This window comes from Lissotriton vulgaris, chromosome 2_2, assembly GCF_964263255.1.
Source record: "Lissotriton vulgaris chromosome 2_2, aLisVul1.2, whole genome shotgun sequence".
NCBI lineage: Eukaryota > Metazoa > Chordata > Amphibia > Caudata > Salamandridae > Lissotriton > Lissotriton vulgaris.
The window spans coordinates 192,514,986-192,539,191 of record NC_141688.1 but is presented as its reverse complement, the minus strand read 5'-3'; the positions used below and the strand labels follow the sequence as shown (position 1 = coordinate 192,539,191).

At 49.3% G+C, this 24,206-nt stretch overlaps 1 protein-coding gene across 10 annotated transcripts in view; it reads left to right on the top strand.

The window, feature by feature from the left end:
- NAV2 (neuron navigator 2) overlaps nucleotides 1-24,206 on the top strand; it is a 669,134-nt gene that overhangs the window by 363,214 nt on the left and 281,714 nt on the right. For all 10 annotated transcript variants that reach the window (XM_086959512.1, XM_086959519.1, XM_086959517.1 and 7 more), the window contains one exon: nucleotides 20,218-21,301. In XM_086959512.1, coding sequence (XP_086815638.1) covers nucleotides 20,218-21,301 — 1,084 coding nt within the window. The remainder of the gene's footprint in view (nucleotides 1-20,217; nucleotides 21,302-24,206) is intronic.

The window sequence follows — 24,206 nt, the reverse complement described above, 5'->3', positions numbered from 1 at the left end:
AGTCCTACGATGTATCTGTTCCAATTCTCTAACCCGACCTGTAAGTTCATCCCTCTTGGCCTGCCGTTCTTTGTTATCAGCCGCGGAGATTGCCAAGAATTCCCCTCGAATCACAGCCTTCAGTGCCGCCCATTGCGTGGCCCGGCTAGTGTCGGCTTTGTCATTATGGGACTGATATTCTCGGATCGCCTCCTCAACACGGGCCACCACCTCCTTCCTGTGTAACAGCGTGTCACGTAGACGCCACGTTCTGGGCCGAGAAGCAGCTGGCGGCAAACGCAGCGTAGCCTCAACTGGGGCGTGGTCCGAGAGGGATATCACACCTATCTCCGACCCCGACGTTAGCGCCTGTACTGGGGAGGTGACCAAAAGATGGTCCAGCCTCGCGTACGTCTTGTGCGCATGGGAATAGTATGAGTAGTCCCTACTCGTAGGGTGTGTGTGTCGCCACAAATCCAGGAGGTCGACCTCAGCTGGGCCTTACGGTCCGCAGAGAGTTCCCCTACCTGCGGGGAGCGTTGTGCCGATCTATCTAATGCAGAGTTAAAGACCATGTTAAAATCACCGCCCAGTATAATGTAGCGGTCTTGGGAGGAAGTGGTGTCCTCGATCGCGGTCTGCAAAAAGCGGTCCTGCCTTTCATTAGGGCTATATAGGGATCCGATCGTAAATAGGAGGCCCCCTATCCTGAACCGATACGCAAGGAGCCTGCCTTTTTGTTCAGTAAACTTGTGGAGGACCTCTCCCCGAAAGTGTCTGGCCACTAGTATCGCCACCCCTGCTGTTTTAGTGGTACAAGAGGAGAAAAACTGTGAAGGGAACTTATGAGAACGGAGTCTGTGCGTGTCTTGCGAGAGGAGGTGCGTCTCCTGGAGGAGACAGATGTCCGCCTGGGTACTCTCCAGAAGGGAGAGCACAGCCCGCCTCTTGACTGGGTTATTCAGCCCCCGAACATTCAGAGTCACTACCCTGCACGTGTCAGGAGGCATGTAAAGGGGAATAGTAAGGAGCAGTGGGGCCCCACAGTACCAGGACAGCCGGGGCACAAGCGCAGTCGTGTGAAAAGGGTGACATAACAGGGAACGGAGCACTATCACGTGTGGTGCAGAAACGACTGAGCAAAACCAGAGGCCCAGCCAATGTCCGGATAGCCATAGGCAACAACAAGCACTGAATAACCCACCCCCTCCCCTCTCTTCAGCAATGCAATCAGAAAGTCAAAACTGTAAGTGAGGCATGCAAATCTGAGCAAACCAAGAAGCATATACATTATCGGAATGACAAGGAACCCCATTGTGCACTGGACGACCCCCCCCCCACTCCCGCCAACACCAGGATCCCTCCCCCCTGCCCATCCCCCCCTCCCAATCCCCCCAAGAACTGTTCCCCCCCTCCTTCTCCCAAACGGACCCCAGTTCCCACCCGCAACTGGAACTGTCCCAACAACCCCAACTCCACTCCCGGAATTCCCCAACACCCCACCAGAAACCAGTGTCCAAGTCCGGTCCATGACGGACAGGCTTATGGAAAGTCAAAAAAGGGGACGTCCAGCCACTACGCACTCCCCTATCCCCCCGCCCCCCCGAATCCCCAAACCTGCGTTACTGACACAGCGATGTCAATCTCCCCCCGGAGTTTATTCAGGCAGTCAACGCAACTTCAGTTGGCGCAGCGTCGGTAACTGTAGCTCGGGGTGCGTCATCCAGGTCTGCGGCTGCAGTAGGCGAGCCCGGCTGTGTTGAGGAGGCCGGCGACCGCCGGCCCGGGATCGGCTGCCAGCCATCCCTGGTGATACGGCGCTGGCGAGGAGTGAATGTACCGTCGTCCGTAGCAGTGATACCCAGCACCCCACATGTATCTTGAAGGGACCGCAGCTGGTGTAGGGTCCCGTTCCACCGAAAGATGAGACGGAAAGGGTGCCCCCAGGAGTACTGAGTGCCATGCTCCCTAAGGAAATCCGTCGCTATTTAAAAGGCCTTGCGTTTTTGCAGGGTGGATGCTGCGAGGTCCTGGTAAAGCGCCACACGATGACCCCTGAAGTCCATAGATGACTGCTTCTGTGCTTCACGAAGTATCCTTTCCTTCAAGGGATAGTCCGGCAGGAAGGCCAAGATGTCCGGGGGGGCGCCGAGGCCCTGCGTTGTAGGCCGACTCTATGCGCTCTATCAATACGGATAGGGAAATCCTCTGATTCCCCGAGCACCTCTCTAAATAGGTCCCGCAGGTATGCAGCTACATCCTCCCCTTCTTCACGGGATGGAACACCCCGGACTCGGATGTTGTTCCGCCGGGAGCGGTTTTCAAGGTCCTCGGTATGTGACTGAAGATCAAGATTCTGGTCCCGGAGCCGTATAATCTCCTGCTGCAATTGCGTGATCTCCTCGTCCATAGCATGGCCAGCGCCTTCCACCGTAGCCACTCTCTCTCCCAGGCCATCTACCTCCCGTCGAATTTCCCGGACCTCACCCGCCACCTCCTGTTTAAGGGTCTGGAAATCGTCCCGCAGGGTGCCAAAAAGGGACTCAAGGAAAGATCTTGTGACTGGGGGCTCCCCTCCACTCGCTCCTTGGGAGCCGCCCGGAAGACTTGGAGACGGTTGCCCCCTGTCCTGTCTCGCGGCATTCCGGCCCAACATGTCCGGCAGGGTGCGGTCCGCTTTCTTGGACCCTTTGTTGTTCGCCATCGAGGCTACTGGGGTGTCATCTGGAATGTTCGGTGCAAGGCCGCCAATCGAGCCACCGGTAGGCCGCTACAGCCACGTGCACACTGCCAACCTCTGTGTGGGCCTCAGTCCGCACCTCCGGCAGGCCACATCCAACAATGGGGCGGCTCACGATCCGGTCAACCCGGGGACCGGCGTCCCACCCGGGTCTCCTGGCCCGACCCGTCCGGGCCTGTGCCCCTGCTCACCATCGCCTACACCACCGGCGGCCTCACTGATTCCTCTTCAGATGGCCTCCACAAATCGGTCCGAGAAAGTCCTCTCAAACGTTACAGCGTGGGGCGGATTTCAAATACGTCACTGCTGTACCTCCAAGTTTGTGCTGGGAATTTCACCCCCAACGCCTTCTTCCCCAGTCCCTCAACGGCGATGAAGTGGCGGCAGCCGAGAAGGCAGTCGGGGAGGGATACAGGGAACCGATCTCTGCTAAATCTCTCCACCAGTGCGCCTCCGGGGTTCCCGGAGAGGTAGGCCGCAGTTTCGGCGCCACGTGCAAGATCCTCCTGGGCCGCAATATCAAGTCTCCGGCCTTTATCTCAGTGCTTGCAAGCCTGGTAATGCAGATCCACATCCAGAGGACACCTCCGCTGGGTCGCCGGGCGGATGTTACGCCTCTCGATTCCCCGCACCTCCGTCGTCCGGGGGACTAGGCCAAAGCCACGGCCTTGCGTAATGTCCATCCCCACGGTGTGCCCTTCCGACGCTCCGCCTCCGGGCACCAGGCTGCTCAGCTCCTCGGTGTTCGCCGCAGGGCAGGATGCTGCAGTGAAGGTCGGGGTCCGACGGGGGGCAGCGGCGGCTCCTCCCCAGTCCCCAAGTCGGGCGGTCTCCCACGCTAAACCGCGGCTCCACCTCCGTTCCGAACCAAAGGCCCTCTCAGCACCCGGCCACGGATCCGGGACCGATCTATGTCAGACGCCGGTGATTTCCGCCTTCACAGCCTCCACACCGATATCCAGCGCCTTTATCTCGCCAAATGCACGGTTCCGGGGGGAGACCGGTGCTAAATTAGGAGGTTAAGGGCTCGGGTCCGGCGGAGCTCACAGCGAGTGCGATTGCTCAGCCCGCCATCTTGGCCACGCTCCTAGATTAGGGGAAGTATTTATATTTTATGACGTGCTTCCACTGCATCGCCACTGATAGGCTCATGTTGAACACTTGGGTTACTGGGAGCCTTGTTCTTTTTCTTTTCGATTCTAAGCTTGTCTTTTCCCGCTCTCTCTGCAATGGGTCTCTTGTTAAGATAAATGGAGATGTGGCTCGGATGAATGTGGTCCCCCTCTATAGTGCTACAGTTTGCTATGTAGGACCTGATAGCATTTTGCATGGGCCAGATCCCGATATGTATATTTTCTTTAAGCTGTTGCATTATGTACCATGGAATGTGGGCATCTTTGATGCTTTCTTTACAGGGACACGAGTCTTCAATTTGTTTGGCTTGTGTGGTATGCTTCATATCCAATAAACAGAATGTACATTAAGAAAGCAATAGAGTCCGGCATTCGCAATATCCGCATTCCTGGTTTGCTAACAACTGCTGCACGTGCAGCCGATGAATGATGTCGATTTCCCATCACATGCCCCCCCCTTCGCTGCGAGGCATCTCTGTCTCACCCTAACGTCCACAGCTGGAAATGGATGCCAGGGCTGACCCCAGTTAGCTCCCAGTAATTGGGCGCCCCACTATCAGCTCCCATCGCCAGGCAGTTTGTATGCAGATGTGTTTCCAATCACCAAAATAAATCGGTGTGAATCAAGCCCTGACCTTTGCTTGATAAATGATCGGAAGTGGGGTCCATTTCTCCTCCGCTCTTAATGGCCCTTGTTTTCAGGACCGAAGGCAGACCTGCCCAATTACTGCTACTAGTTCTGTGCTCTCGCGCCGTAGCTGTACCCGGAAGCATTGCACTCGCGCTGCACTTGTACCCGGAAGCAGTGCATGTAGTTCACCAGCTCAGCGTTTTGTTTATCTGGGGCGGTATTGCAGTTGGTACCCAGGGGCGCAAAGGCATTTGCCCCCAATTCTCGCACCTCCCCGGGTACTTTGGTATTATAGAAGAGGCCGCATATGCTTGCACGTCCCTTTGTGTAACACTGGTCAAGCTGGCGCCGACCGACATCAAAATTGCTGGCGCAGTCACGCGAGGGCGTTCCCTCACTTGCAAGCACAGTCTTACAGCGCCAGGTTACTCCTCGCGGAGTGACAGTTTGCGCTTTAGAAATTCCGACTTACATTACATTACAGTTTGTGGCTGAAGTGGGGCAACACCATTAAGAAGACGCCCTGTCCCAGTCTAGGCCGTGCACACGCCACATCGCAAACAGAGACATTGCGCACTATGTGTAATTCAGACCATGGACGGAAGTTGTCAGAAAAAAGCAGTGCAAAATTATGAAGGATGAAGCATTCATCTACATTCTCTGCGCTGAGTGAAAATGCAGGCTTGCCCAGACAATAAATGTGAGGTTTTTTTTACATCTAAAGGTTGGTAAATATAGTTCTCTGTCAGTGTTTTTATCCTCTGTCTATTTCTGCAGGTTTACCCTTTTCTCTGCTCATCACAATTACACCTTGTTGACCTGTTTAACTATCACACACCAATCAGGTGTCCAACACGGCAGGTAGCCTGTCCCTGGCTTCAAAAGGAATTATTTCGTTTTTCTGCGACTATCAGTCAATGTCATTTGAGATGGACTAGCTGGCTTTGGTGGAGTCATTGTGGTGGTTTTCTCAGAGACCGCCTCAACCAGTTTTGCCATCAGGATCTTAACAAGGTTCTAATTCAGTTGGATAAACTGAAAGCCATTGGCTGTAGACTATGAACACACCTGAAGGTTGCGGTCCTGATGCGGCCGCAGCCAACATATGATAGCATTTCTTATGCTAGATCCAGAGACGTCAGTTTCAATGGCTTAAAATTATTAATAGTTTATTTCTCATATTGCTCTTTGCACCAAGGTTCTGGGGTTATTAACCGCTTTAAAAAGCAGATGTAGCTATTACCGAATGCAATTATACTCAGTTTTCCAACATCAAGAGGAACATCCTAAATTGGCTTTGCTGAGATTCAAACTCATAACTCTGGAGATCACAACAGGTGTGAGAAGAGCATTAATTCACTGAGCCATCTTGAAGGACATGTCAAAGTTAAAAAGTAGTGGTGATGTGTGTTTGCCTTAAACAGAATAACAGGAATCACTTTGTCTTCAAATAAGGCAGTTGAAAAAATTGCATTGTATCAGACATGTAGCTACTATTAAAACACTTTTCTGCTTTAGTTTTGTAATATATTAAAATTATGTTTTGTTACATTCTTTAAACATCTTTAGGCTAAGATTTGACACTAACAGGTCAGTTAAGCATCTCCATGGAAATTTTTCATCTTTTTCGATTTACAAGGTTTTAGATTTCATGTTCAAAGCAGTTTGCAAATATAGTTGTGGTTTGATTATTGCATTACTTATTGCTTAAAAAATATTAAACACAAAAAAGTAAGTGTGCATTACATAAACCTGTTGTACTATTTTATCGTCAGTGGTACTGGCGTTTAAACTTCTCGGGGCGGTGAGCGCAGAAGGAAGTAGCACTTTATATAATTTGCTTCCATCTTGGTAATTAGGTGGAACAGTTAAGATGTAAAACAACAGAGAAGCCATAAGCCCTTCCAGATGCTCGAGGGGTCTCCCTGGACCCCTTCCTTGCACGCTTTTGGCTGGAACGGCAAAGGCCTGGTTCAGGAGCCCTCAAGGCTCCGGGCCGGTAGTAGGGCTAGTGTACCTTGGAGGGTTTGGGGGGCTGTAGAGAGATGCTGAGACTGCACTCGAGGCCTGTATCACACTTCATCCCACAGAGTGTGTTGACTTACTCTGTAGACCACCTACAGTTTAAAGTGAAAACTAGGGGCCGGCCCGGGGTCGCTCTGGGTGCACTGACTGAGAGGAGGATTACTTGGCTCCTGTGTATTCCCATTTTGGACTAGGTTCAATTTTTGGCATATAAATTTACTATAATTTAAAAATAAATTAAAACATCTCCAGCCACTGGAGGCTAAGGCAAATAATGCACAGCCTTCGGCTTCCATTAACGTAGACCGCCCTACCACAGGTTCACAACCGCCTCCCTCGACTCCCCCTAGTCCCAGGCATGTACAGGTGCAGTGTTTGCTCAATCCCCCCCACCCCGGATAATTCCAGAAGATATTTCACCCCGGGGCAGAGGTCTTCAGACTTTTTGCTGTAAGCCATCCAAGCTATATGTTTTGAAGCTGGCTCCCCTCCAAAACTTTAGGGTAAGACTTGGGGGAGCGGTAATGGCAGCACGCAAGGAGCAGAGCATATGAGATCATTTCAGGGTTACTTTTTAGTAGCTCAAAATCTGCACTAAATGTGAGAGTTATAAAAAAAGCAAACCTGTCAAACAAAAAACTGAAATTGACCCAAAAACTTTACCCCACATAAGAGGGTGTTATGAGCCCCTCACACCCATGAGCCCCAGTGCAGTGGCACCAGCTGCACTAATGAGCGCTGCAGCCCTGAGTAGCAAGCTGCCTTTTAGTTCTGTTGATAGTGCAAGGATGCTAGTGCGCTTGTTTCAGCATTTCCTGGAATTGGCACAACTCCGCTAGCACTACTTGGGTGCACATTGGTTTAAATAAGGTCGAAATGGCTGCTATTTACTTGAATAAAGTTGAAACTTTGGTGGTGCCACCAAGCCTGAAGTTAAAGTCTGTGGCGGATTGATGGGTCAGTATTTTGGTCGCATGCACATAAGCGGTGGAACGAGGGACAATGAATTTGCTCCACCAGAACTAGTGAGCGGCTTGTGGTGTGGTTCCTTATGTGGTTCAAGCAGGTCTGACCATAATGTTCTGAGATGTTTACAGTTTTTTGGGATGCCCTTGTAAATGATGGTACATCAGGGTCCTTGGCGGGACCCCACCAGCATTCTTGCGAGTCCCACCACACACCGCGAGCAAAAGGGTGCCACTGACTGCTCTATACCGTCGCATCTCAAGACATCAAGCAAACGTTAACCAGTACTGAACACTCTTCAGTACATAAATTGGTCCCTGGTAATATAGCGCTTTGACGCCTATTGTCATTTTTTTTTTGCGCTTCATAAATTCACATCAAATCAACACCCTTGGTGTTTCAGCCAATACTTTCCTGGTAAGGCCTTCAGCTGGATACTGAAAGCAGCTGTGAATGTCTTGTGGTGCGGAGATTACAGGATGCAAGGATGGGTGGTGATTGCACTCTGGTTTACCACTCACTTTGATGCGCCTAGTCATTCATCCCCTCTCTAGTGCCTGGGTCGAACTGAGAGCCTGCAGGAGGTAGAGCCTGGGGTCTTTGCATATTAAAGGCGCATTGTGTTGCTGAGTTTGGCACCCTGCAGCTGGGGGGGTTGTGCTGTGTTTTTGGGCGTGGCTCAGGCGCTGTGTGGTTTTACCCTTCATGTTCACCATGGAATCTTCGAGATGTAAAATCTGCCGCGTCATCGTGATGACGAGAGTTATTTCAATTTTGACCTGTTGGTAGTTAAGCTGGTTTAACCAGGCCCTGCCAGGGAGTGCGCGCGGAAGCTTAGTCAGAATTGTGCAAAATGGGCGGCAGCTTGAAAAGATTGAGGGCGGCTTCTGGGCGCTAAAGAGCGGCCATGGGAAATCATTAATTGTTAAGGCAATCAAAAACGGAAATAACTGCTGGGAGAGGGACTGAAAAGAGATGATGCGTTTCACGAATCTCAGTCACCCATAGGTGTGATTTTACTCTGGGGAAATCTGTGGATGCCTTGGACCAACCTTACTACTGCCGATTGTCCAATGGAAACACTCAGCCCTGGGATTGGCCATGCTTCTTTCCTCTTCCGTGTTGGAATTCCCGTCTCCTACGTCCCACCAAAAACAGAAGTGTCATGGTAATTGTCTCCCTAAAAGCACTACTTAAATATTTTCAGGTTTACGTTTCTGTGTGGAACTGCAGCGGGTGCCACCTGGCTGGTATTCACCACATTTGCTAATTCTCATTCCCTGCCTGTCAGTACATCGGATAATGCGACGCAAACACATAGGAACACCGCCCCTCTCTCTGTCTCGCTTGCACCTACTTAGAGAACGCTACATCACAACACAGTCCATGGCATGCACCACCACCCTGCCTAGAATCACTGTTCACCCGACCCCTCCAGGCACTCACCATCACTCACATAGCAGAGGGTGCCTGAAAAAAATCAGAACAGGAACCGTAGATTTTGTTTAGGGTGTACTAGGAAACGCAGTACAGACGCCTGGATAAAACAGGAAATAGGGTACAGAGACCTGGATAAAACAGAAAATAATGTACAAGCAAATGGATAACAGAGGAAACAGTGCAGGCACCTGGATAAAACAGGCAGTACTATATAAGGACATGGATGACATAGGAATCAAAATGCAGGCACTGGGATAAAACAGGAAATGATGTACAGGCACTTGGATAATATAGGAAAGACATTGCAGGCACCTGGATAAAATATGAAATACTGTACATATACATGGGTAACGAAGGATACCCAACGCAGACACCTGGATAAAACAGGAAACACTGTACAGCACACGATAACATAGGAAACAGAGTGCAGGCACCTGGATAAAACAGGAAATACAGTACAAGCAAATGGATAAAAGAGAAAACAGTGCAAGCACCTGGATAAAACAGGAAATACAGTACAAGCAAATGGACAACAGAGGAAACAGTGCAGGCACCTGGATAAAACAGGAAATGCTGTACAAGCAAATGGATAACAGAGGAAACAATGCAGGCACCTGGATAAAACTGGAAGTACTATATAAGGACATGGATGACATAGGAATCAAAATGCAGGCACTGGGATAATACAGGAAATGATGTACAGGCACTTGGATAATATAGGAAAGACATTGCAGGCACCTGGATAAAATATGAAATACTGTACATATACATGGGTAACCCAACGCAGGCACCTGGATAAAACAGGAAGCACTGTACAGCACACGATAACATAGGAAACAGAGTGCAGGCACCTGGATAAAACAGGAAATACAGTGCAGGCACCTGGATAAAACAGGAAATACAGTACAATCACATGGAAAACAGAGGAAACAGAGGAAACCGTGCAGGCACCTGGATAAAACAGGAAATACAGTACAAGCAGGTAGTTGACAAAGGAAACAAAATGCAGGCACCTGGATAAAGCTGTATATACTGTATAATCACCCCTTTGTTGACCTCTCACTCTGCGCTCTGCTATGGCAAAAAGAAAGTGGTTTTTTTTCCCACACAACTATGCTTTCTCCCGAATGTGTTGATCTTAGCATAGCAAACCTTTTGTTGTTGCCATTTTTAAAAATAGAAATATTTTGTAGCATAGCACCTTTTTCCATTTTTCCCCAAATAAAGAAAACAATATTTTGCTACATTTTTGCTCTTTTCTCCAATCCCTCCTGGGGTAATCCACAGACCCTGGATACCTTGGACAAACTTGGGAAAAAAGGAAAAACAGTTTGCCTGGATATCTTTTGTGGAAAAAAGTTATGAAAGTTTTGGCACAAAGTGCACCTAACATCAAACAAGCATTAGAAATGCAGTAGGTCTCTCATTTTTTTGAGTTAGAGCTATTGGCATAGCTCAACAGCTACTGGACAGAAATTGCAACTTTGCAGGTATGGAACAGAGCATTTCTCCGTTAAAACGGCCTGAAGCCTAAAACTATGTTGATAGCCTATAAAATAAAAAGGCAGATCGGGATGACCAGGAGGAACCGAGAATGTATTGGGATGGCCACGCAAGCAAACAATGAGTGAAATCGCCTGCACGTGACCCAAGCATGTAAAGGAGGGTGAATCAGAACCAATGCACCAAAAAAAAAACTGTATTTCTAATTGGCACAACAACGAACAAATGGTAATTCATGGACATGCCAAAAGCCGATAGAGGAGATAACAACAGGTATTGCAGAGAGTGCATGCGCGCAGCATACGCTGGACCTAAAAAGGGCTCAGCAGCTAAGAGGTTAAACCAACACACATTCAGTTGTAGTAAGCAGAGTAGAAGTGAATGCAGAACAAATATGTAAAGCCTCGCCGGAAAGTAACAACAGATGATAAATAGTAGGTGTTGTGTGGTTGGAAGGGTGTTGTTTTGCTTTGTACTTATGTGTTTGTCTTACGTGATGACCACTGAGGTGCGGTTATTGTGTTATGGGATGCTGTGCCTGCCGGGGTGGTGCGTAAGGTGGTTATCGTGTTATAAGATGCATTGCCTGCTGGTGTGGTGCGCAAGATGGTTATCGTGTTTTGCAGCGCTGTGCTTGGCGGTGTGATGCGTAAGGTGGTTATCCTGTTATGGGACACAGTATATGGCAGTCTGCTGCCAGTGTGGTGCGTAAGGTGGATACTGTGTTATGGGACGCAGTGCCTGACGGAGTGGGGCCTAAGGTGTTTATTGAGTTGTTGGGCGCACTGCCTGGCGGTGTGATTCGTAAGGTGGTTAGCATGTTATGGAACCCACTGACTTTCAGAGTGATGCACAAGGTGGTTAATGTGTTCTGGGGCGCTGTGCATGGTGGTGTGCTGCTAGTTTAGTGTGTAAGGTGGTTACCTTGTTATGAGATGAAGTGCCTGCCGGTGTGGTGTGTAAAGTGGTTATTGTATTATGGGACGCAATGCCTGCCAGTGTGGTACGTAAGGTGGTTATTGTATTAGGGAAACCACTGTCTGATGGTGTGATGCGTAAGGAAGTTATCGTGATATGGGACGCATTGCCTAGCAGAGTGATGACTAAGGTGGTTACTGTGTTATTGGACACAGCGCGGTGGTTCTGTGCCCGAGTATGTGTTTGCGGGTGCTGCCGGACTGAACGATTGTGTTCATGGGCAGAACTCCCCGGGCGGCCATCAGTTCGAGTTTTTGATTTCTATAAACTCGTGAATGTTTTCCCATGATTTGTATGGTGACATTTCCTCCACTGATTTAGAGACATACCCATCAGAGTACGGATCCCAGTGACCTACACCTAGCTGGGCTACCCAAGGATCTTATTAAGACACGGGTAACCGGTGGATCTAACTGCGAAAGTCCTGAAGAAGACCAGGGTGACCTTTCGGGGCACAAATCAATGGTCGAAACATGTTGACTCGAGCAGTGGTAGGAGGGAAGTCTTGAGGAACCTCATTTTCTCAACAAGACATTTTCCCATCCTTTCTTTTCTTTTAATCCTGATAAGGGTACCATAATTGGTTCTAATAAAGTAATTCTTTCTTTTGGCACCCCTAATCAGTTTTAACACACGTTCTTACTGCACTTATTTGTGTCGCACATTTGATCCACGAGGTGTTCCTCTACATACCGTATCACTTATGTATGTTACTCGTTGTACGTATTTACGTATTATGTTGTACGTCTTGTAACGTGGAAATGTATTATTTTTTCCCCCTCCCTAATGCTCCGCCCTGGATGTGGCTACACCAGGGCGTTTGTAGCAGGCCCTATGATGAAGCATGTCACATACTTCGGTATGTGAGTGAGGGCAGTTTTTTCCAAATTGGGAATTTTCCTTTGCTTATGTTGATGAACTCTTTATACCCATTGTTTTTGTGATCATAGTCCTTCTAGGGGGTTGGGGTATGGGAGTATAAATAATTTGGCCCTCTCCCCTTGTATGTGTTTAATATTAGACACAGTGCCTGGTGTTGTGATACGTAAGGTGCCTATCGTGTTCTGTGACTCTGTCTGTTGGCGTGGTGCATAAGATGGTTATCCTGTTATGGACGCAGTGGCTGGCGGTGTGATTCGTAAGGTGGTTATTGTGTTATTGGACGCATTGCCTGCTGGTGTGGTGCCCAAAGTGTTTATCGTGTTGTGGGACGCGTAAGGTGATTATCCTGTTATGAGATGCAGTGCCTGGCGGTGTGGTGCTTCAGGTGATTGTCATGTTATAGTATGCAGTGCCTGGCTGTGTGGTGCGTAAGTTGGTTATTGTGTTATTGGAGGCAGTGCCTGGCGGTGTGGTGCGTAAGGTGGTTATTGTGTTATTGGATGCAGTGCCTGGCGGTGTGACGCGTGAGGTGGTTTCGTTGTTATGAGACGCAGTGCCTGCCGGTGTGATGCGTATGGTGATTTTCGTGTTATGAGACGCAGTGCCTGGCGGTGTGGTGCGTAAGGTGGTTATTGTGTTATGGTACGCAGTGCCTGGCGGTGTGGTGCGTAAGGTGATTATTGTGTTGTGGGATGCAGTACCTGGCGGTGTGATGCGTAAGGTGGTTATCCTGTTGTGGGACGCAGTGCCTGGAGGTGTGGTGCTTCAGGTGATTGTCATGTTATGGTGCGCAGTGCCTGGCGGTGTACGCGTGAGGTGGTCTTGTTGTTATGAGACGCAGTGACTGCCGGTGTGATGCGTATGGTGGTTTTCGTGTTATGAGACGCAGTGCCTGGCGGTGCGATATGTATAGTGGTTATCGTGGTATGGGCCCCACTGTCTGCTGGTGTGAGGCATAAGGTGGTTATTGTGTTATTGGACGCAGTGCCTGTCGGTGTGGTGTGTAAGGTGGTTATTGTGTTATTGGACGCAGTGCCTGGCGGTCTGATGCATAAGGTGGTTATTGTGTTATTGGACGCAGTGCCTGGCTGTGTGATACATAAGGTGGTTATTGTGTTATTGGACGCAGTGCCTGGCGGTGCGATACGTAAGGTGGTTATCGTGGTATGGGACACACTGTCTGCTGGTGTGAGTCATAAGGTGATTATTGTGGTATTGGATGCAGTGCCTGGCAGTGTGGTGCTGAAGGTGGTTATTGTGTTATTGGACGCAGTGCCTGGTGGTGTGATGCGTAAGGTGGTTATTGTGTTATTGGACGCAGTGCCTGGCGGTGTGATGCGTAAGGTGGTTATTGTGTTATTGGACGCAGTGCTTGGCGGTGTGATGCATAAGGTGGTTATTGTGTTATTGAACGCAGTGCCTGGCGGTGTGATGCGTAAGGTGGTTATTGTGTTATTGGACGCAGTGCCTGGCGGTGTGATGCGTAAGGTGGTAATTGTGTTATTGGACGCAGTGCCTGGCGGTGCGATACGTACGGTGGTTATCGTGGTATGGGACCCACTGTCTGCTGGTGTGAGGCGTAAGGTGGTTATTGTGTTATTGGACGCAGTGCCTGGTGGTTTGATGCGCAGCGTAAGGTGGTTATTGTGTTATTGGACACAGTGCCTGGCGGTGTGGTGCGTAAGGTGGTTATTGTGTTATTGGATGCAGTGCCTGGCGGTGTGACGCGTGAGGTGGTTTTGTTGTTATGAGACGCAGTGCCTGGCGGTGACGCGTATGGTGGTTTTCGTGTTATGAGACGCAGTGCCTGGCGGTATGATGCGTATGGTGGTTTTCGTGTTATGAGACGCAGTGCCTGGCGGTGCGGTATGTAAGGTGGTTATTGAGTTATTGGACGCAGTGCCTGGCGGTGTGATGCGTAAGGTGGTTATTGTGTTATTGGACGCAGTGCCTGGCGGTGTGATGGGTAAGGTGGTTATTGTGTTATTGGACGCAGTGCCTGCCGGTGTGGTGCGTAAGGTGGTTATTGTGTTATTGGACACAGTGCCTGGCGGTGTGGTGCGTAAGGTGGTTATTGTGTTATTGGATGCAGTGCCTGGCGGTATGACGCGTGAGGTGGTTTTGTTGTTATGAGACGCAGTGCCTGGCGGTGTGACGCGTATGGTGGTAATTGTGTTATTGGACGCAGTGCCTGGCGGTGTGATGGGTAAGGTGGTTATTGTGTTATTGGACGCAGTGCCTGCCGGTGTGGTGCGTAAGGTGGTTATTGTGTTATTGGACACAGTGCCTGGCGGTGTGGTGCGTAAGGTGGTTATTGTGTTATTGGATGCAGTGCCTGGCGGTGTGACGCGTGAGGTGGTTTTGTTGTTATGAGACGCAGTGCCTGGCGGTGACGCGTATGGTGGTTTTCGTGTTATGAGACGCAGTGCCTGGCGGTATGATGCGTATGGTGGTTTTCGTGTTATGAGACGCAGTGCCTGGCGGTGCGGTATGTAAGGTGGTAATTGAGTTATTGGACGCAGTGCCTGGCGGTGTGATGCGTAAGGTGGTTATTGTGTTATTGGACGCAGTGCCTGGCGGTGTGATGCGTAAGGTGGTTATTGTGTTATTGGACGCAGTGCCTGGCGGTGCGATGCGCAAGGTGGTTATCCTGTTATGGTACGCAGTGCCTGATAGTGTGATGCGTGAGGTGGTTATTGTGTTATTGGACGCAGTGCCTGGCGGTGTGATGCGTAAGGTGGTTATTGTGTTATTGGACGCAGTGCCTGGCGGTGTGGTGCGTAAGGTGGTTATTGTGTTATTGGACGCAGTGCCTGGCGGTGTGATGCGTAATGGTGTAGGAGAAATAGGTGCGTAAATTATTATTGCTATCTGCTAAGAACTCTTTCATCCAGCTCTTGCGGTGACAGCCGTTTGAAAGTTGTTAAATTAGGGAAGGGTTTCCCCCCCCTCTCCTCCGCAGCCCCGCCCCCTGCTCTTGCAGTGTTTAACTGGCTGTTTCTGCCGGAAGTCAGGGTTTCAGCGTAATACCCACTTATTATCCCGGGCAGTGATTAGGAAAACCCTGACGCCGCTGGCATGTTTTGTGAGCTGAGGGGGTGAACTCTCAAAGATGTCGAACAGCCACACACGTTTGTTTCCTCACACGCGTGTGTCCTCGCCGGTGAGCGCACTCTGGGAGCAGTGAGGCGATGGGGCAGTTGTAAGGCCGCTTGGTCTAAATTATTTTTGAAAAGAGGCTCCATGTGAAATTGGGATTTGCATGTGAATGAGTTTTCCTCCATTCATCTTTTTCCTCACCTCGTGTGGTTCCCGCGTCCGACCCGCCCGTAAATCTCCTTTAAGAGCTCGTCAGCCCATTCACAGCACAGGGTACCCCTAAATCCGGAGATGGATGGACGCTGGGGCCACAGGGGGGCTTTGCGCTGGGTACCACACGCTGGGCTTCGGCTTTACGTGGGCTCTGTGCGGGGGAGGGGCTGGGCAAGCCGGACCACTCTGCTGTGGGATGCGGAGGAGACAGGAGGGAGTGAGCGGAGGGTCTCTGCGCCCCCTCACTGCCCCGTCTCTGCTCCCGCGTGCACTGGGGACCCTCCCGCCCTCGGAGCGTGCAGGAGTCCGGAGAGTCGGCGTCCACTGCCGCTCTCAGTGTGGTCTGCAGGGGGCGCTGCAGCGACGGCGATGCCACAGGCGTCCGCGATGGGCCAGGGAAGCGGGACATGATGGAGCGATGACAGGAAGGGGGCAGGGGCCCCCTCTGGTCCCTACGAGATACAAGTCCCCGAGCGGGATTCAGCAGAGAAGAGCCTCAGACATCTCACGCCGTCGGTCCCAGGTACTGGAAAGATGCCCCTAATAATGCTGGACACATTCGATCGCTTTCAAACCAGTCTCAGGATAATTTTTTTGTCTCTCTCAGAGTGAAAGAAAATGTGTACATTATGCGTATAGAATTGTGTGTCTGTAGATGTATTTCTTGCTTATTTTACCTAGTCCTTCCATTTGGTTTATTGATTCTCCTACTTACAAGTTCCAGACCTCAACTTTGGCTAAGGGGCTGGCAGACATCCGGTGTCCACAAATGTTTGGTAAAAGCCCCGCATCCTCCTAACTATAACTCGCCTGTGTGTCTCTAGTGATACACGGGCGCATCCGGCACCTGCTCAGGAATCCTTTCATCTGATAGAAGATCTTCTCACAAGTTTTCACATTATGAAAAATTCAGCAGAAGTCTGTTTTGATTCACAGAAGGTAGTTTGCTCAGGGTGAACCTTTTAAAAAAAAAATTGAATCACATTTTGTTTTTTCACAACACACACATACAGTAGATATTTTGAGAAATGTTGTGGTATTAGCCCACCACTGCACTGCATTCACTTTGATAAGTCAGTGAATATGTAATTGTGACAACGTGTTGGTATAGGGCTGCCACGCTGTGTATTAGCTCGCCGGGCCACCTGGTGAAAGTCCTGTATGTAGCAGCATCAGTGCATTGTGACCTTCAGTTTCACTGCTGAGAGTAGGATGGGGCTTTAGGACTCACCATCACTGTGAGAGCCAATGGGGCTCCAGGAGTCACCATCACTGTGAGAGTCAATGGGGCCCCAGGAGTCACCATCACTGTGTGAGCCAATGGGGCTTCAGGACTCACCATCACTGTGAGAGCCAATGGGGCTCCAGGAGTCACCATCACTGTGAGAGTCAATGGGGCCCCAGGAGTCACCATCACTGTGAGAGCCAATGGGGCCCCAGGAGTCACCATCACTGTGTGAGCCAATGGGGCTTCATGAATCACCATCACTGTGAGAGCCAATGGGGCCCCAGGAGTCACCATCACTGTGAGAGCCAATGGGGCTTCAGGACTCACCATCACTGTGACAGCCAATGGGGCTGCAGGAGTCACCATCACTGTGAGAGCCAATGGGGCTTCAGGACTCACCATCACTGTGAGAGCCAATGGGGCTGCAGGAGTCACCATCACTGTGAGAGCCAATGGGGCTTCAGGACTCACCATCACTGTGAGAGCCAATGGGGCCCCAGGAGTCACCATCACTATGAGAGCCAATGGGGCTTCATGAATCATCATCACTGTGAGAGCCAATGGGGCTTCATGAATCACCATCACTGTGAGAACCAATGACGCTTCAGGATTCACCATTACTGTGAGAGCCAATGGCGCTTCAGGAGTCACCATCACTGTGAGAGGCAATGGGGCTTCATGAATCACCACCACTGTGAGAGCCAATGGGGCTTCAGGAGTCACCATAAACTGTGAGAGCCAATGGGGCTTCAGGAGTCACCATCACTGTGAGAGCCAATAGGGCTTCATGATTCACCAACATTGTGAGAGCCAATGGCGCTTCAGGATTCGCCATTACTGTGAGAGCCAATGGGGCTTCAGGAGTCACCATCACTGTGAGAGGCAATGGGGCTTCATGTATCACCATCATTGTGAGAGCCAATGGGGCTTCAGGAGTCACCATCACTGTGAGAGCCAATGAGGCTTCAGGGGTCACCATCACTGTGAGAGCCAATGGGGCTTCATAAATCACCATCATTGTGAGAGCCAATGGCGCTTCAGGATTCGCCATTACTGTGAGAGCCAATGGGGCTTCAGGAGTCACCATCACTGTAAGAACCAATAGGGCTTCAGGAGTCACCATCACTGTGAGAGCCAATGGGGCTTCATGAATCACCATCATTGTGAGAGCCAATGGCGCTTCAGGATTCGCCATTACTGTGAGAGCCAATGGGGCTTCAGGAGTCACCCTCACTGTGAGAGCCAATGAGGCTTCAGGAGTCACCATCACTGTGAGAGCCAATGGGGCTTCATAAATCACCATCATTGTGAGAGCCAATGGCGCTTCAGGATTTGCCATTACTGTGAGAGCCAATGGGGCTTCAGGATTCACCATCACTGTAAGAACCAATGGGGCTTTAGGAGTCACCATCACTGTGAGAGCCAATGGGGCTTCAGGAGTCACCATAAACTGTGAGAGCCAATGGGGCTTCAGGAGTCACCATCACTGTGAGAGCCAATAGGGCTTCATGAATCACCATCATTGTGAGAGCCAATGGCGCTTCAGGATTCGCCATTACTGTGAGAGCCAATGGGGCTTCAGGAGTCACCATCACTGTGAGAGCCAATGAGGCTTCAGGAGTCACCATCACTGCAAGAGCCAATGGGGCTTCATAAATCACCATCATTGTGAGAGCCAATGGCGCTTCAGGGTTTGCCATTACTGTGAGAGCCAATGGGGCTTCAGGATTCACCATCACTGTAAGAACCAATGGGGCTTCAGGAGTCACCATCACTGTGAGAGCCAATGGGGCTTCATGAATCACCATCATTGTGAGAGCCAATGGCGCTTCAGGATTCGCCATTACTGTGAGAGCCAATGGGGCTTCAGGAGTCACCATCACTGTGTGAACCAATAGGGCTTCAAGGTTCACCATCACTGCAAGAGCCAATGGGTCTTCAGGAGTTGCCATTACTATGAGAGCCAATAAGGCTCCAGGGCTTACCATCACTGCGAGAGCTGATGGGGCTTCAGGCATCACAATCACTGCGACAGCCAATGGAGCTGCAGGAGTCGCCATCATTGTGAGGGCCATTGGACTTCAGTAGCCAATGGGGTTTCTGGAGTCTCCGTCACTGTAAGAGCCATTAGTGCTCCAGGAGTCACAATCACTGTGAGATTCAATGTCATTTTATAGTGGCCATAGCTGTAAAATGGGTCATCATTGATAGATTCACAGTCATAATTCATAAGATTCTTTTGGTGTCTGGCTGTACAATAACAATGGTAACTTTGTATCCGATATATTCTGGTAACTTTGTACAAGGTGAGTTTGGGTGAGTGTGGAGAAATCATGGACACTGCAGTAGACCAACCATTCTGAGGTGAACAGAAGAAATATGTCTGATTGTTCCTGCTGTACTGTGTGCTTTGGAGATATACGTTTTAATCAGAATCCGCTTCTCTGATATATATATATATATACACACACACACACACACACACAAACACACACAGACACAGACACACACACAAACACACACACACACACACTCACACACACACCCCCCACAGGCATTCCCGACAGGTCAAGGTACACATGCCGTCCATGTCAGACGCAAAGTTCCCGACATGCTGATGCAGCTGAAAGATCTTTAGGGCTGAGACTGAGGGCCTTATGGTCAGTGTGTCAGATGGGGTACTTCACTGAAAAAGTGGCATATATCCCATCCGCTTGATCACAAGTGCCATTGGATACCATGCACTTCTAATAAGGTAGGCGGGGCAAGCGCCATGTTGTGATGGAGTGACCCGTCCGCCAATCTCTAAACCAGGCTCGGAGTCATTTTCTTGTGCGGTGGGGCGGGGATGGAGCCAGCCATGCCTGTCGCTAAATCCTGGTGAGTGTAACCGACTCTGCCCTCTCGCCTTTCAGAGGCACCTGTCAGTCTTGAGAGATGGAGGGCTATTCCCCATGCCTGCAGGTGGTAATAGAGCAGCATCTCAATTATTTGTCATAATTAGCATGAATTGTGTCTGATTCTCCCCATCCACATCCTTTTTGACTGGCCATGTTCAGTCCCATGACTTCAGAACTACAAAAATGTCAGAAAGTCTGCAATTTTTCCCCACAGGCCTACAATGAATATTGCTTGACCAGAGTGATGGGCATGTATTCCCCCCTCTGATGCACTGCTATCGTCTCTATTTCTGGAAAAGCACCAGTGCCTTACAAGAGCCATCTGTACTCAAGTGGGATTTTCATTTTGGCAGATGTTAAGGAAATGAGATGAAACTTTGACAGTTTGACATTCTTACATAATGAATGATTTTAGCTTTAAACAGGGGAAATATGTAGATGGATAAAAAGCATGCTCCTGGAACTTGTTTCAATACATTTTTTTCTCTGTTTATTTCCAGAGCCAGCAGACCACACAGCCCCCCAGCAGCCGGGAATGAATGAAAGTGCGCTGTCCGCCCTGCACACTGGGGGCAGCATCAGCACCAACGTTGGTGGCAATAACTCCTCCGCCATCCCCCAGCCTAACTCTGCCAACAAGCCCTGGCGCAGCAAGTCCCTCAGCGCCAAACACACGGCCACCTCTTCCATGCTGTCGGTCAAGCAGCCGGTGCCGGAACCTCCCAAAGCAGCGCCAGAGACGGTCAAGCCGGCGGCCACCAGCCAACGGTCCATGCTGGACAAGTTGAAACTCTTTAATAGCAAAGGCGCATCCAAAGTTGTGGGTCCACCCCTGGACCGCATAGAGTCCCGGGACACGGCTTGTGAAAGACTAGAGTCCATTCCTAGCCTTGAGGAGACGGAAGAGGCCGAAGCGGCCATGCGGACTACACAGACTACCGGGGCACTTTCAAGTAGTCCCAAAATTGCACTGAAGGGCATTGCACAGAGGACTTTTAGCCGGGCATTAACGAATAAGAAAAGTTCCCCCAAATACAGTGAGAAAGAGAAGCAGAAAGAGAAAAGCAAGGACGTCAAGAGGGCCTCCGTCACCGAGAAGCCTGAAATTAAGGAGGAGCCGAAGGAGGAGCCTGTCGCGGCCCAATCAGAAACGCCAAAAAAGACCTCCAAAATTGCCAGTTTTATCCCCAAGGGGGGAAAGCTAAGCAATGCCAAGAAGGAGGCAACACCCCCTCCGAACAGTGGCATACCAAAGCCAGGGTTGAAACTCGCCACAGGGAAAACCTCAAGTGCCCCCGCCAAGGAAGGCGAGAGAAGCCGCGGTGGCAAGGCCGGCCCAGGCCTCTCGCTCCAAAAAAGCCAGCTCGACAGGCATTCCAGCTCGACCTCAAGCCTCGCTTCCTCCGAAGGCAAGGGCGTCGGGGGTACAGCCACCCCTTCCAATAGTAGCAGTGCCCAGGCCACCCATGGGACAAGTGGTATCACCCAGACCACCGCAAGTAATACTGTCAGCGTCCAGCTACCTCAGCCGCAGCAGCAATACACCCACCCCAACACAGCGACAGTTGCACCGTTCATGTACAGGTGAGATGGGTGTGGTGGGGTACCATGACTCATGATGTCATCTGTTCTTGTGAAGTGGTTGCATGGTATTCAACAATGGGGCGTTACTGGCGACTGCAGACAATGGTTCCCATGAGCTTGTAGAGGGATGAAGACTCAATTTCAATTTTTATTGAAATTACTCATGCTTAATTTAAATTATCACTTGTAAAATTATAACCAAAACAGACACTATATTTTCCAATTACATAATACTGATATTTAGACTTTAAAAAAAAAACATCAATTTGGTTTGAATCTTCATGGTGCAGCTCGAAGGATCACAAAGTCCTTCGCTTGCCTTAAATGGCTAGCTTCCTTGAGAAGTATGAAGACTGCCTAATATGAAAAATTGGTACTCCCATCTGATTGGCTATGGGTGAACTAGTCTTCCATGAAAATTACAGATTCCATGGCATATTAGTACATTGGAATATTGGGAGCTCCGTTGAAAACAATGGTCTGCTCTGGGCTTCTAATGGCTGGTAGAAGCCTAGAGCATCAACATTCCACTGTTTGTTAACAGCTGTTGCTGTCAGCAGAGGCCTCACGGAGCCCGGTGGTACTGGGGATTTCTGTCCCCTCGAGCTCCGTGTCGCCTTTGTTTTACAAATTAGAACATTCAGCTCTCTAGGGGCGGAGTGTTCTAATAGCATTAGAGCCCTCCGTAGTGGGCTCTACCTGCCATTAAAGGCCTGCTCCCTTGTTAAAGGCCCTCACCTTCAGCTCAGGCCTTTAACACTGGAGCGGGCCTTTTATATCTGGTAGAGTCCACAATGGAGGGCTCTAAGTCTATAATAGTGCCTCTGAAAAGTCAGTATGCTTAGAAAGAGTCAGTGCACGCCATGCACTAATTCCTCTTGATATGTGATGGACCGTTCCCTCCCTCTTTAGCCTCTCAGAGGTACTAGCTTCTGGAGCGTCCACAGATGTTTCGCTGCACACTTTAGCACCATGGGGGCACCAACGACTCTCCAGGGAAGTCAATATGTGTGCACCAGGAGGCACCTTAGAAATTCAAAGAGGAATACATGGGAAGGTGGCCTCACTACAGGACTCCCTAGTTTTTCTAGAGATGAGTCCATGTCTGGGATTGTCTGGGAACTGAAAATAAAATTAAGCAGGCTGACGGGTTCTCCAAAACCACGTGTCCAGTTATGCTAAATTGAGAAACAAAGCAGTATGTCGGGTGCCCAATGGGGTAGCAGTCAGGACCACACGTTGATGGTCACCAGTGTGTGAGTGTGATCATATGCTACTGTGCTCCATCCTTGCCGTAGAATGAGGTCGCTAAATTCTAGTGATGCAGCTAGGGAAAATAGCGTTGTAAAGAAATATAGCAATGGAGAATCTGTTATAAAAAAAACAGGAGTAAAGAAATTGTTACTTAGCCATACCTACATGTTATATTGAACCCTGGCACTGCAACAACTACCATTGTGGGTCTCATCCAATCAAATCCTAATCCTGCCTCTCAGCAGATCGCTCAGCCTAACACTTGCTATTCACTCCATCAGTTGTCCCTGTTTCCAGTGTATGGTTCACCTTAATGCATCCACAGCCACTTGCGATTCCATATAATGCACCTTCAACTCCCTTCATTCTTCTGTAACTTGATTCTGTTGTTTATAAGTTATTTAGTCTTTGCTTTATGGGTTCAAAATGTTTCCTCTTCCTACCCCTTTGCTCTCCTGCCACCCTCCCCCGCCTGCTGATGTCGTTTCAACATTTTTCCTTTTGATCCTCCCACACTTTAAGCCATTTGTGAGGAATACCCTTGTACATTTCATTGGTTATATTGACAAAAACATTTGATGTCTCTAAAAAAGGCTCATTTTGATTGTTACCCCAGCTACATCACCACGTAGCTTCTGTATATGGCTCCTACTCACACCACCAGAAAATGGTACTTTGAAGGTTTGGATTTCTGCAAGCCTAGGTCTTTCCCTAAGTGAGTGCTGAAACGTGTCATTCCAGGGCCAATAGATCCGCAATGCTCTTCTACTACGCCCCCGATGCCGTCTCTTGTGAAAAGCTGTTCCAAAATCTATTCAATGTGAACAGTCCTCCTGGTTGCAGCCTGTAGGAAGTTAGGATATCCATGTTCCTGGTTTTTAGGCCTGTCAGACCTAATGCTACCAATTGTTCAAATTTTCATAGCATGAATCTTGGTTCCTCCCAGAGGAGTTCTTCTCTTTCCCCTCATGCTATTGGTTTTTGATGCACCATTCCACCTCCTGTGGGGTCCCTTCGTTGTAGTGCAGGAAGGGCTATTTTACATCTCAAAAGTACACTGATTCTCATATATGCATTGTGTACAGAAATCAGTCATTTTTGTTTTTTCCCCTCATTAGTTTTTTTATGTTTTATTCAAAAATCAATGTAAATCCGACCTAATGGCTTAGCCAGTGGTTGTTTTCCCAGCCAGCATCTGGCCAATGAAATTTCTCTAAAGGCCATAGTGCTGTTTCTTGTATATCGTATTTGTGTTGAATATCGAATAGTTATTTAAAACCTCATAGAATAAATTAAAGAAATATTAGCAGTAAAGGTAGAACAATTGAAAATCACTATATTTACCATCCTAATATGCTCTGACTATCTAAAATGACCTTGTAAGTCCAGATGTTCATAGGACTAAAACAATTGAGATCTAAAATTAGCATAAATAATAGTAAGCAAGACTAGCTCACACAAAACGAAAGCTAATGAAAATGCAAAATACTTTAGAACTTTATTAGAACATTTGAATGTTGGGAACTCCATTGAAGGCAATGGAATGCTCCCTGCTTCTAGGGGCTGGTAAAGGCCAGCAGAGCAACATTCCAATGTTTTACAAAAGCCTCTCGGACCTTGAGGGGATTTAAGTCCCTTCGAGCATCAAGAA